The sequence below is a fragment of the Enoplosus armatus genome, chromosome 7 (genome assembly GCF_043641665.1).
Source record: "Enoplosus armatus isolate fEnoArm2 chromosome 7, fEnoArm2.hap1, whole genome shotgun sequence".
Classification (NCBI taxonomy): Eukaryota; Metazoa; Chordata; class Actinopteri; order Centrarchiformes; family Enoplosidae; genus Enoplosus; species Enoplosus armatus.
This window is the reverse complement of record NC_092186.1, coordinates 21,287,888-21,302,057: the sequence shown is the minus strand read 5'-3', so window position 1 is coordinate 21,302,057 and position 14,170 is coordinate 21,287,888. Positions and strand designations below refer to the sequence as shown.

At 41.4% G+C, this 14,170-nt stretch overlaps 1 protein-coding gene across 1 annotated transcript in view; it reads right to left on the bottom strand.

Moving 5' to 3' along the window:
* sgip1a (SH3GL interacting endocytic adaptor 1a) overlaps positions 1–14,170 on the bottom strand; it is a 54,904-nt gene that overhangs the window by 25,105 nt on the left and 15,629 nt on the right. Inside the window, exons 3-5 of the mRNA XM_070908284.1 lie at positions 2,113–2,176; positions 1,138–1,162; positions 325–387 (exon numbers count right to left, since the gene is read on the bottom strand). Of these exons, the coding sequence (XP_070764385.1) occupies positions 325–387; positions 1,138–1,162; positions 2,113–2,176 (152 nt within the window). The remainder of the gene's footprint in view (positions 1–324; positions 388–1,137; positions 1,163–2,112; positions 2,177–14,170) is intronic.

Sequence of the window (14,170 nt, the reverse complement as noted above, 5' to 3'; positions counted from 1 at the left end):
TGGTCATAACAAATGCTGGGCTCCCTGCTTAATGGAACATGACTAAATGCATATTGACAAAGTCATAATCTGGATGTAAAATGTAAGCAGTGTAATATTGCAAATGATAATAGTTAAACCCATCAACTGACTTACTGTCTGTAGCCACTTTTAACATGCTTTGTCCACAAATTTGTCGATAGCACATTGATTTTGCAATAACGTGGATCAATACTATGAGTTAATTCAATGTAAATGAAAACAAATCAGCAGTGAGTTGGTGAGGACCAAGCTGACACACTGTTTAAAATCAGTATACAATAATAATTCTACACTCTTTCTTACATATCTGTCCCAGTCGATATCCCCGTAGAAGCCATTAGGGGCCCCGTTGGTCTTCTTCTGAGACTGAGACGAGAGACACAGTTTGAGTAAAATCCCACCAGACAGTGAAGGTACAGTATATTCTACACTACTGCGCTACCACTGGATGTGTTTCTATGTTAGCTACTGTTCAGTGGAACTATGGTGCAGCTAAATCTGCCCTATAAACCCTGATCCTGTGCACTCTGGATGTCATGTCACGTGAGACCTCAATTTGTTTCCCATTTGCAACTCCTAAAGGCAGTCAAAATAAATAATTTGTGAACTTTTAAGTCTGTTTTCTGCAAACGGAAATGGTCACTAATGATCTGGATGAGGATTACTGTTACTACCAAACATGCTGCAAATAGTCCAAAAGTGCTGGATAATATTTCAAGATTTAGGTCTCCGAAGCTAAACTGACAAGATATCCTGCTGCCCTTTTAGTTTTTTCCCCCCTCAAAGCCTCCTCAGAGAGCCTGCTAATGAAAAGGTAGCTGAAACAGCAACACTGGCGGCTGACTGATGAGTTAAAGAACGTACTGTGAAGTCTATAAACAGTCTAAGCTCTAAGCTCTAACTATTCTAGGGGTTAGTCTACTCCAAAGGACTAGAGACTAGAGTTCAGTACCGAATCAACCTCTTGGGGTTCCTGGCAAGTAAGAAGAACACAGAAAATAAATAACGTACTGCACAATCACCAGATTATCTCCATTAACACACATGTAGAGTGAATAGTAATTTACACATGAATTCAGTGGTCGACATATATATTAAGTATTTTGTGTTACTTACACCCCCGTCTCTGTCTGGGGACCCCCTGTGAGAATGTAAAGAAGAAGAGAGAGGAGAAAAGAGAGCAGGAAAGTCATTTAACATGTGAGCTCTTCATTTTGAAATCAAGTGCTTTGCTAGTTAGTCGAGCCGAAGTGTTAAAAAGAACTATTCAACCTTTTCACACCGCCATAGCCACACACTTATTCACTCACAAATCGCACTCTCACAGGCATCACAGCGCACAAACCTTTTACAGTAAGTGTCTCATGCACAGTTACAAGCTGGCTAAACACTCCGGTAAATCTATCACGCTTACAAAGATACTGCAAGATGACCAAGTACTTCATAAGGGATCTAACTGGTCTATAAAGTCTTATTTCGATCCTTTCTGCCATGATATGACAAACAAGCAATGTCACAAGCATGTGTCATATAGGATTTATACTGGCTGTTTAACAGATCCATTAATACAATACACAATATACCACTGTACATCCATACATATATATACATTGTTACTGTATATATATATATATTTTTTTTTTTTACCTCACTTCACTTAAATACTGTAAATGTGTAATTTTCTATTTCTTATTTTTATATTTTGTACATACCTTTAGTTCTAAATTATGCTATTTTTCTACTCTGGAATGGGAGCACCGGTACTGTACAATTTCCCCCCGGGGATCAATAAAGTATTTCTGATTCTGTGGCTAATAACTCACTGGTAGACTCTTCAGCTGTGCATGATTAATGGAAGCAGCAGTCTAACATTTATTTGACAAGACCTGCACTTAATACTAATCCTGTAATTGTTCTTACTTATTCTAATCCTGTAATTCTGCTGTAATGTATATGCCTCCAATTCAGAGGTTTCAGCCAGCTCTCTGCTCCACTGCACAACATCATTGTGAATACTTTCAGCAGTGGAACGACTAATATGCTCTATGTTTGGATCGTACTGTACACCAGGAAGAAGGTATCAGGACTTACGCAGAGTCATTGTCCTTCTCTTTCTTCCGTATCCCAAAGGCCTTCCTGGTACGTTTTTTCAATCCTGGGGAGGAAGAGGAGGAAAAGGGTGAATTATTGCATGAAGAGACACCAAAAGGCATGACTAAAAGGTGGTGTCCGTGGGTGGGTTAAAGGGCAGCTGTCCTGCATCTGTCATCCAGGAGATCAAACATGACGTTTTTTATATATTATTGAGTGAGTGGCTGCATCACTGTGAAGGCAAGCGCTGTCTTTCAGAGCTAAAATGTGTTCACGGTCAGCGCAGATGGACAGGCAGCCTTGCAATCCTCAGGGCATCTTTTTGGAATGGAAAACTCATTAGCACTGCGAAAATCAATGCGCCAAGAATTTAACAAGAATATCTTAGAGAGCTGCGGAGCAGAGGAACCTACTGTAGGTCACACAGCTGATAATAAACAACGCTTTAATCCACAATGCTACATTAAGCTTATGAGATCCCTAATGTGTTGATTAGCCATACGATTGCCAGTTTGAACCCCTAAACTAACTTGGAGAATCTCAGCTGAGGAATTCAACAAGGCTCACTGTCCCCTCCCTCCACATCTACTGTGTACATGACCGCGTGGCTTTGACCAAGGCACCAAGATCTCCAGCTGCTCACTCACCGACAACACAAATGATGAAGTGTGAGTGTGTGTTCTGGCCTGAAGACAACTTTCTGTAGCTTTTGGGAAAGAAATGTCTTAAATGCACACTGGTCCTTGAAACAGACATTAAATGTTCTCCTGTAAAGAAAGTGACTAGTGTGTATTGCAGGTCCAACCCCAGTTGAGGGCAGGTTCAGGACAAAAGCAGCGTACAAAGGAAAAGGAGAAGTAGTCCGTCCGCACACGTAATACTGCAACCTCTCAAAAATGGACTGATGCAACATTTCAACTGAATTTTCACCAGTAAACAAACTGAACATGTAGTGATCACCACAGATTGGCAGATGTGGTTCGAGAGTTCAAGCTTTTCACATGATCTCTTTCAACAACAACTCAAACTTTCCTCTGCACTATCGGGATGTACTCTGGACTGAATTAACAACAGAAGTTCACCACAAATTGTTTCCACAAAATCAACTCAAATAGCATCGTATTACACGAGAGCATTACACTCCAGTACTATGTTCAATCACAATCCATCTCTCGGCTTATTCTTACCCCAGATGAAAGCCCAGTTGTCCCCCTCCATTTGTTCTCTGATAATTCCTCGACACTCATTCTTCCTCGTCTTTGTCTGGTTGTGAACTCATCACATCATCTCATGACCAACCTATCTCTTCCTAATACCACATGCAGATACACACTGAGCCTCAGAGCAGGAACCTGATGCTACCTCCCGCTAACTCACTCACACAAAACCACACACTCACACAAAAACACACACGGTATCCTGTTCTTGATCTGCGTCTGGTACTCAAATTCAACACCAGTGACTCCACTCATGAATTAAAGACAAATGTCATCATTTCTTACATTTCATACAATCTCTTTACCACACTAAGTTTGCATCAGCATGGCTGTAGACAAAATGGCAAATCGATCCAGAAAGACCTGCCTGCCATGAGGGGTCTCACCCAGAAATACCCTCCCATTGAGCCTGCGAACATCCTATGAACGGCCACTGTCACAACTCACATACGCACAAACTGAAGGCACGTTCACAAATACAAAGGCTTGTCCTTGTATACACAATAGGTAGGCACACATGTAGACATTTTAAGAGCATACGCAAACACCTCAAGAAACAGAGCTTGATGAATATTCATAGTCGCTAGGTGATCAGGTGTTGGGAAGCAGCACCAAAGGCAGTACTCAGAGGAGGAGGGGAAAAAAACGATTCACATGTGTGGGATGTATGAAAAATATTATATAGGTTTATGTAATTGAGGGTAGAAAACATGTGCCCTAGTGGGTCAATGCAACACGTCTCACAAGTTGGACACTTTGAAATGTCAACAATAAATTGGAAATTTAACAACTGTGGCCTTGAGTGCGGCAATGAATGACCAAACACAATATCTTTTTAAGGACAATACTTCTGTAGGGGGAGTGCTAAAAACGATCATACTGTTTGTGTGGGTGCTTGTGAGTACGCACGTGTTGTTTGGTCATTCTGCTGTATTTTACAGGTACAAAGATAATTTGCACACTTACAGACACCTCCTCCCCAACACAACTGAGAGCAAGTTTTTTTTTCATAGTACTGAAGGTTTCACTTTTGTCAAGCCAGACTAAAGATGACTTTAGATTACATTCCGGGGCTTGACAGTTTCTCTCTCGCTAATCTCGGTGAGGCGTCTGTCGGAGGTCTCCGTATGAGGACGCGGTGTGCTCTCTCAGCCACGCTACAGGCTACAGAGGGAGGGAGCCTTAATTGTCCATCAACAGCTGTTCTGCTACATCCATAGTTTCTTTTTGACTCTCTGCTGAGTCAAGTCTCTAAACTGCTGCTTCAATTCTTCATGTTTGTTTATGCATCTTGTGCCTGATGCCATCCAGAAGCAAACTCTTTTCCTCGTCGTGGCCCAGTTTAGTGCTAACTGAAAATTCAATGTCAAAACCTGGTTATAATTATCCTCCATGATACTGCCAGCTGGGGAGGCCTTGTTGTCTTCGTCCTTTTAACGCGACTTGCACCATGCTAGCATCTTCACATGAGGCATCATCAAGGCATACCAACTTCAACTCATTTTTGACAAAGTGCACTTTCATTTCAGCAGGCCGTTTTTGATCGCATCTGTCAGAAACACGTTTCTTTACGTTGCCATCGTGTTTAATGTCTTCAATAAATATCTTTCCATATTACTAGCCCCTGTATTGGCCTCTCTTCTTTTTCTTTCCTTAGGTCTCCTCCCCTCTCCTGTAAATCCTGCTTTGCCCCCAAGCAAGAGCTGACAGGTTTACAGCTGTGCTAATGAAGTATTTTGTGTATGTGTGTGTGTGTGTTAGGGTGTGTCACTGTGCACATGGTAGCTGTACCCTGGCTACAGAAAGTCTGCATTACATGAGATTGAAATCTGCATTATTATTTCACTTTATTTCATTGTCTTTGCTTATTATTTTTTCTTTAATTTTATTGGCTTGTTGAGTATTATTTTAAGAAAATTAAAAAGACCAAAAACAACCATTAGCAGATTGCCAAAAACTATGGCAAAATCAGGCATAGGTTTAAAGCTTTAGTTTCTTTTCTATTTGGCTACAGAGGTGGTAATAACTGCCACTAATGATACACATTATAAATAACCAGAATAATGTGAACTAAGTATTCTGTTCCAAAGTTTTTCATCTCGCTGTATACAAACAGTTCAAACACACACAAAGACCAGAAGCAAAACTTAGAAATTGTATACACACGATTCAGTGGACCAGCGTAATTGAATAATAATGCAATTAATAAATATTCCAAGTTCAGAGCACAGCAGGATCTAAATCTGATTGGATGACGTTGATGTGAAAGAATACATGAATGCGTAGGCAGGGGTGAATTAATGGCCAGGGAAATAACAGAGCGTGCGGTACACACTGTGTAATGACTTAATGGCTTCCGTTCAGAGGGATGCTAGCACAAGTGCTAACGTGATTAGCCGTCTCGTCTCAAGACAGAGTAATGTAATTCTAGGAAAAGCCAAAGGACAAGAAGCCAAACAGGACAGGACACTGCCAAACTTTAAAAAAAGCCGTAGACTGGTCAGAGTTAGACGTTCAAAGATTCTGCTCTGGAAAGCACTTATAGAAAAAAAACAAACACAAAGCCACTTCTTTTTCTAGCGTGTCTGTGGACTCAACACTAATTTCTATGGGAAATATTTTCAGAGTAATGTTTATCTGGTTTCTAAGAAGAGTTTAGAATGTGGGGTTCAGGATAATCTTGGAGAGGTGGGAAGCTAACTTTAGAAAGGGTCCCAAGAAGTGAAAACAAACTCACTACAGGAGGAACACCATCCAGAGCAGCACAGAGTGTATTATTATTACAACCCTGTGGTCCACCCTTCAACCTACAGGAAGAGGTTGGCACCAACACTGCCTTCAATAAAATAAAGAACCCGTCTTGAAACACAGCAGTTTTAACTCCCATTATCAACCCCTAAGAATTAGTAAAAACACACTGGCGCTGCATGTCATTAGCTTTTTACAAATTGAGGTTTGAGCCTGAGAAGAAGTGAAATGTCTGATGCTCTCATCTACAGGTGAACAAAATCCAACATTGCAATCGAATTTATAGATTAGATTCTTTAAACTTTTTGGAGCATCTATACAATGAATACACTGTATATTGTTTTCCTATTTGAGGAACACAAGTAGACATTGCTTTGAATCAGTCTCGTCTTAAACTAAGAGCTGTGATTCAGTCTGTGCATTACCCTATCATTGTCCCAGTGATTAAAGAAGATGAGCTGTTCTTCTTTATTAGCCAGAGAACTAAACTGGAAGAGACACCATGCTCTGGACACACAAACAAAAATGTAAATCACACACGGTTGCACATGCATGCTACTGCACACCCCCACTAAAACACACTTGTATAAGGAGAGCTCTACTTCAGGGCAGGCGGAGCAGGGGCTGTTTAACAAGCTCATCCAAAGAAGGAAGAGATGAAGAGGCTAACCAACAACACAGACACACACACACACACACACACACACACACACACACACACACACACACACACACACACACACACACACACACACACACACACACACACACACACACACACCTTGTGCTTCCAGCCACAGCGGGCCAGGCCAGGCCACTCCAAACTCTGCTGCTGTGCATAGTAAGTAGAGAGGACAATAACACACCATTGAGATCTAGAAGCAGAAGTGTAGGATGTTTTTGGTAAAAAGTCTAATGTTTATGGCTTTTAAATACTAATTTAGATATGAGAGCATTCAATCAAGTTCATGTCAGATGCACACTCAGGTGAGAGAATGGCATGAGGGAATTAAAGTGTGAAGACGGTGCGTTGGCTTGTTTTGAGGGTTTTGAGTCAAGCTGTTGACTAAGCACAAGGAGAAGCATGTGGATCCGCTGACAGGCAGGCAGGCGGGTTAGCAGACAAGGAGACGAGTAATTAGTAGAACAGGACGAAGGCTGGCAGGCACACAAACAAGCAGAGAGAGAAAATAAAACTGCAGAAAGACAGGTTGTAAGAAACAGTAAGTAGACAAAGAGATAGCAAGCACAGAGACGGACATACAGTAGACAAACCGAGAGATAGACAGGCATATTGCAAACAGGAGGTTTAAAAGGCTCTTTCGTTGGAGTTACTCATCCATCCTCCTGGCCCTGAGAGGCAGGAGGAGGAGGACGCAGGTGAGGACAGAAAAGCTGCTCAAGACCGGCAGATACACTAACAATGACCTCGCCATGCTGCAATGATGCTGAGGCAGGAAAAAAAAATGCTCCAATATCAAGACGGGGCACGTGACGTGTAGCTAAGTGAGTGCAGCCTCCATTTTATTGCATACACTGTTTTGCAGACCTGCATGGAGCTGATCAGATGTGATCAGGGGAGAGCAGAAGACATAGATGCAATTATTTACACAGGATGTGCTGACGAAAGCCATATGCTTCTATGTAGCAGCTACTATGCTGCACTCTCACAATCAACCTTTGAATATGAAGCAGCTTAAGATTTCATTTATGTAGAGAGAGATGTCAACTAATTTCAGAGGCTCTAACATTTGCACAAACACAGTTTCATAGACTGTAACACAAACAAGACGGTGCACATAAAATCATTTGGTCTCCCGCTGTTGTTCATTACATATCTCTACTGGCACAGGAAGGAAGAAAGCCATATATTCAATCTCCCCCACCTACATTTTCCCTCCTCTCACCACTTCTCTAACCTGCCTGCTCCCGACCCAAAGATGGAGGAAGAATCTGACAGAAGAGGCCAAGAGGAGAGAAGCCGTCTATGGAAATATCCCCCCCCCCCCCCTGTCTCATTACCTGGCAGCGCAAACAGAAAGCCAGGGGGCATGGCATGAGAAAACCTCCAGAAATGGCCATCGACAGCCATCACCTTCAGGCTCACTGTGTGTTTCAGTGAAAGAGCCTGTGTCAGTGTGGCAGAGGAAAGACAAAGAGACGGTGTCAGTTTGCGTTTGTGCCTGTGGATGCTAAAATTAGGCCTTGGCTGTACTGTCCAGGTGGCTGCACTGTGAGCTATCAACTGTAACATTTGCAGAAACAAAGTACCCATCACACACACACACACACACACACAAGGAACTGGATGGTACATGTCTGTTTTGTTGCACGACTGCATCCTTTGAAAAAAAAAGAGAAAAAGAGATGTTTCATCGAGTGACGTCACCCACCTCTAAGAAAAGTGGGTCAGGGCCAGAAACCATATAGCAGCATGCCGGCAGTTTGTGCAGAGATGAACAAAAGATGTTTGAGAATGCCAGGACGGTGGCGATGCCCAATATTTAATTTATTTATGCCTATTTTTGTTTTTATAAAAGGACGGATAATTAAGCATAAGCATTTAATGAACAAACTAGGGCAGCAAGAAAGGGACGCTATCGATTCATCTGCAGATTTATTTGATTAATCAATGAATTATGTAGTCTATAAAATGAAAATAGGTAAAAACAATGATCTCAGTTTCAGAGCCTTGATCCAGTGAATATTTGGCATTGTTGCTTGATAAATGACTGACTATTAATCAAATATCAGATCATCCAATAATCACCAAATAATCAATTCAGCACTATATCAGACTAATGCTACATATTATAGCATTCAGTGTAGGATTATTGGCAGCACTTGTCTGTCCATCTCTTCTTCCACTCCCCATCATTGTTCTTCATCTCTTCCCCTCTCTCACTCCTGTCTCTATAAACAGCCAGCACTCATGGTTCCCATCCCCAGGCTCCAAATAGCATTCACCAAGGACTGTGTGGCAAATGACCCTGCTGCAGAACCAACAAAGTGGCTTTTAACATGGATTTTCAGCACAAAGACACAGGAAGTAGATGAATTTTTCCACCATGCTGTCCATGTATTGACTCAAGACTTTCATAGATATGAGAGAGAGAGAGAGAGAGAGAGAGAGAGAGAGAGAGAGAGAGAGAGAGAGAGAGAGAGAGAGAGAGAGAGAGAGAGAGAGAGAGAGAGAGAGAGAGAGAGAGAGAGAGAGAGAGAGAGAGAGAGAGAGAGAGACACCAAGTGCTCTCTCCGCCGCCAGCTGGTGCTCACAGTCCGATACTTCTGTGATTTCCTACTAAGTCTGCTTGTTCCATATAGACGCCAAATGAATGGTTATTCCTTACAAGATAATGTGATTCATAATGAAGCTGGGTGTTCAATACGTGACTGTTACTTTGCAAAATTCAATCAAAGTTACATGCTGTGAAAGTTTAAGCATATCTCTGAAAGCATTAGCAGACCACAAATGGGATTTTAAGCTCTTGAGAATCAGGGATCATTGCTCTAAGCTCGTCTTAAAACATTCATTAGTTCATTGTTTTTGCCATTTTTGGTGCTGTCTTTTCTACATCTGCAGACGCAGAAAGTAGTTTGAAGCTTCTAAACTGTAGCTCTGAAACTTGAGTATAACTACATCTTGAGGTTGACCCAAAGTTAGCGGGCAAAATTTTTTTTATACAAGCAAATGTCTCCATAAAAAGTGTATGCATGGGTGTTGCCAGACTACAGTTGTCAAAACCCCTGCTAGGCCTCCGACTCTCCCCTGGAGACGAGTCCCCAGCTATTCCAGTCATGTTCTCCTATCAAAACAGATCACCACAGCTGCCACTACGGGGAGAAAACATAAAGTAGAAATCCTCCCTTCCTCTTTTTGTCCAGATTAATCTGGCAGTGCCCAGAAATGTCATGCAGCCGCCCAGCTCCCATTTCCACAGGAAGATGAAATACCAAAGCAAGACAAACATCCTCGTTTCCCTTTTTATGCATGCTGCATTTCATATCCACAGTTGCCGAGCACATTGACTTAGCTGTGGAGTGACGTTCAACGATCAGTTCAGCTAGAGCCCGAGTCGTCCCACAGATGCTGGGCAAAGTAAAGCCATCAGTCTTATTTGGGTGTCTTTTCCCAAATTTATGCTCGCTGTGCACATCTGCCTCCATCACCGGCACGCTGCGTGCTCACTAAATGGGCCTGCTGCTCCTCATTCCTCATGATAATACTTCTATTCTCACACAAGTTTTCATAAAGAAATCACCCTGCCTAATGCTATTATAAAATGGCAAAACAAAGTTACTCATGAACAGTTTTGTGTATTTAGAGAAATATTTGCATTAACTACATAGACGTCCCTTTCCTGCACAAACTAACATACTGAATTTCAACCAGTAAGGTGTGAGACTGAGGTGCTAGATGGCTGCATGATAACCTGGAGATTAGCCTCCATAAGATAATAGGACAGAAATGTCTTCTGGACTCATTTCAAGTCTCCTTTGGAACGGGGAGGCCACATGTGACGTCAGCTAGCGTGATATTGTCTGGTTTTCAAGGCTAAAGCTGCTCTGGTGTGTTAGCTGTTGGCCAGACAACAAAAAACTAATGTGAGACACCTCCACAGTCGAGGGGATTTGTCAGCCTGCAGGGACCATGACACCATTTCCTCATTGCATTGTCACATTTCTGTCACTGCTTTGTAATCAAGCAAGGAAGGAAGGAAGGTAGACTGCAGCCCCATCTGCACTTAAAAAAAAAGAGTCCCTGATATGTCTGTTGACCTTCAAACACATAGCAAATTCAACTTAAATGTTTCCTCTTTCTGCTGTAGGTTCCCGCTCGTCTTCTGGCTCAGGACTAGGACCTTTATCATCACTCCTCTCATGTATGTAAGGCTCAAGATACACCTGATGATGAGTTTTCAGTTACAATCATGTGTTGATCAAGAGTCTCCTGGATGTAGTTTTCTAAAATGTGGAGGTGCACAGTATTATTGACACTGAAGAGATCAGACAGCCACATACAGGGAGGTACAGTATATTATGCTAAGCTAAGGAGATGCACACTGTGGCAAAATGGTGCAACAACTCAGAGTGCTAAAGTAAACCGAACAAAATCAATCAAATCAATATACAATAATTCAATACGTGTTTTACAAATATGAAATGAAAAGACAGAGAACAAAAATCTATGCCAATGTACTTTATCAAAAAAATCTAGTAGCTAGTGTTAATTCATTCTAGTGTTTCCTATTGTAGAGTTAAAGAAAAAACCTAGAGCCTGCCCACACTGATCAACATGATCCCCCGTGTGTTTACTGACATGTGATCTGTGTTTACTGGCAAGTGATCAATGTTTCGATCGCATAAGCATGTTTGTCAGGATTATCAGTCTAATACAGCACTGCAGCACAGTAACCAGAATAATCACAGCACAAATGACATACTAATAATTTCAAGCCACTTCAACAGATATATTTTTAATTAAATGACGCCACGGTGAAGCAACAGCCCAGAATGTACGTAGCTCTGTGGTGCGTTATAGCCATATTTAACCCAACAGCCCTCAGAAATACCACCGAAATACCATTTCATATAAAAGCGTTCCCATCTGCTCTCAGGCCAGGGATTCACTTCAGCCTGTTTTACACCAACCTATCAAAAGATGGGGGAGAGCTGAAATAACTGGTGAACGTTCAGAAAGGAAAGCATGTTTTCCTGAGGAACTGACAGAGCAAGCCAGAGCTAAATGTCTTTGGCCATGAGTGGCATCTTGGCCATAAGAAGTCGATCATGGTGGTACCAGTATAAAAGTGCCTTTACATTATATGGAGATTTTCTGCCCATCACTTTCAGGCTCTTACAGCATTGTTTGATACAAACAAGACGGTCCGCCTTGATTCACAGATGTGAATGTGGAAAAGCAAATACGCTAAATACATAGAAATGTTGATGACTAAACTGTCAAAGAGATTTTAATACCAAAACGCAATGATTCAAAGAAGTTGAGCCATAAGGCAAAAGACAGTGTGGGTGTACAATGAAGTGTGACTCACAGATGAGAGGATGGATAATTTCTTTTTCAAAACTGGGAGATCAGTGTTTGCACTGAGTATGAACTCCCCATTGTATTAAGAAGACGGAGGAGGACGGGGAGGAGAAAGGATGGAGGGTCTGTGGTGAGAAAACATTTGCCACACACACACACACACACACACACACACACACACACACACACACACACACACACACACCTTCATACGAAGCAAACACAAGCCCGCATTTGATGAGTCACTGATGAATCAATTTTACAATTTTACAGAACAGACTGGCCAATAATGATTAAGAATAAACAACTACAGAGACATGAACAGCGCCCCTAGCGGCTGTTCACGCACTTTCATAATGGATGATGTTTACTACATCTTACAGTATGACAGTGTGTCCTGAAGGTAGATGGTCTCTATGTATAATAAAAGGCCATACGGTCACTAAAATAAAATACTCCTTGAGAGCATTGTTGTCCTCTGCAAATGGCAATCTGGCAAGATATTTTGTTCATGTTGACGACTACTGAACATGAATGTGCAATGGCAACATGTGTATTAGATTTAGATTTTTTTTATGTTCTAGAAGACATTTGGGCTTGTGTAAAATGGGTGCTTCATGAAAGGACTGGAAATCATTGGGGAACATGAATATTCATAAAAAAAAAAAAGGTTCAAGGACTTCAAGGTTATCTGGTCTGTAGTTCTTGAGATTTGTTGCTCTGTAACTAAGTACTGAATGCACCTGACTGACTGACTGACTGACTGACTGACTGACTGGCCTTTCTGAGGCCCCGCCACGACTGGAGCAAAACGATTAGGTGAAGGCAAACGCAAAGAGCTCGTGTTTGTTTATAGAAGCTTATGGTGAGTTTTCTCTGGGGATATAATGCGTGTGTATAATTTAATATACATCAATCTTAATGGTGTGTTAATGTTCATATTACTGTTATTGTGCACTGTCCAAATAACAAAATATTTATGCAGAGTTACAGTTCCAGGTGATATTGTATGTATGGACATGAACCATCCATACATACATGTGAACCATCCAAGCCACAATTAGCAAGACAACAGCAGTTTGAGTGTTATTTTCTTGATTGCTCTGATGGAAAAACTGAGACTTTATAGGTAGACATGAGATAATAAAACCCAGCGTGTATTTTACAACAGTGAAACGGTACTTTATGCTACAGAAAATCACTCTCAATTACAACCACTGAACCTTTCCTTTATGATCTGCAGCACAGCTTTGTATCAAGGTTCCATAAAAAAAAGTGTACGTGTGTCTGTTTGCAGATATAATCCTGGGAATTGCCCCATTGGTCTTGCCAATGTCCTGTATGGGCACTCTTCTCAATGCCAAATCCCACCAAGTAACCAATCAGGGAAGTGGATTTCATTCCATCCGTTCAACTCTTGTAAAAACTGGAGTGAAGCACTGAGTGATAACAGAGGGATGAACTGATTATTCATAAACACCATAAATTCCGTAAATACTGCTATTAAATCACACAACTTGATGCAACTAAGTTTAACAACCCTTTCACTTATGTATTTTTAGTCTCCCTACCCTGTCCTTTCTGATTCCTCCTTTTTCTATTCCCTTTCTTCTACCACCACGGGTAAGCCTGTCTTCAGGTGCGCACATAAAACCGGTGGTAAAGCTGAGTATAATTAATAAAGTGCCTCTCCTCCCACAAGTCCTGTTAGTAAGATAAGCCCATTCATCAGGGTGTCAGCTTCACATAGGTCAGCACTGCTTCAATACTCTGAAAAGAGCAGATAGCCTGGGAACTTAGCTCTTCAGAGTCTCTAAAGACACACTCCTTGATGTGCCTGACTCATCAAATTTCAGTTCATGTTGTGTCACCTCTTGTATGGACAGTTTGATTTGTTGTAGTGATGAAATGATTCGTTGATTAACTGATCAGCCAATTAGTTGGGTCATCCATCAATCATTGAAGTTATTTATCAGTTAAAAAACATTTAGACTAATATATATTTGCTACAGCTTCTCAAATCAAGAGGAAATTTGTGCTTAGGCTG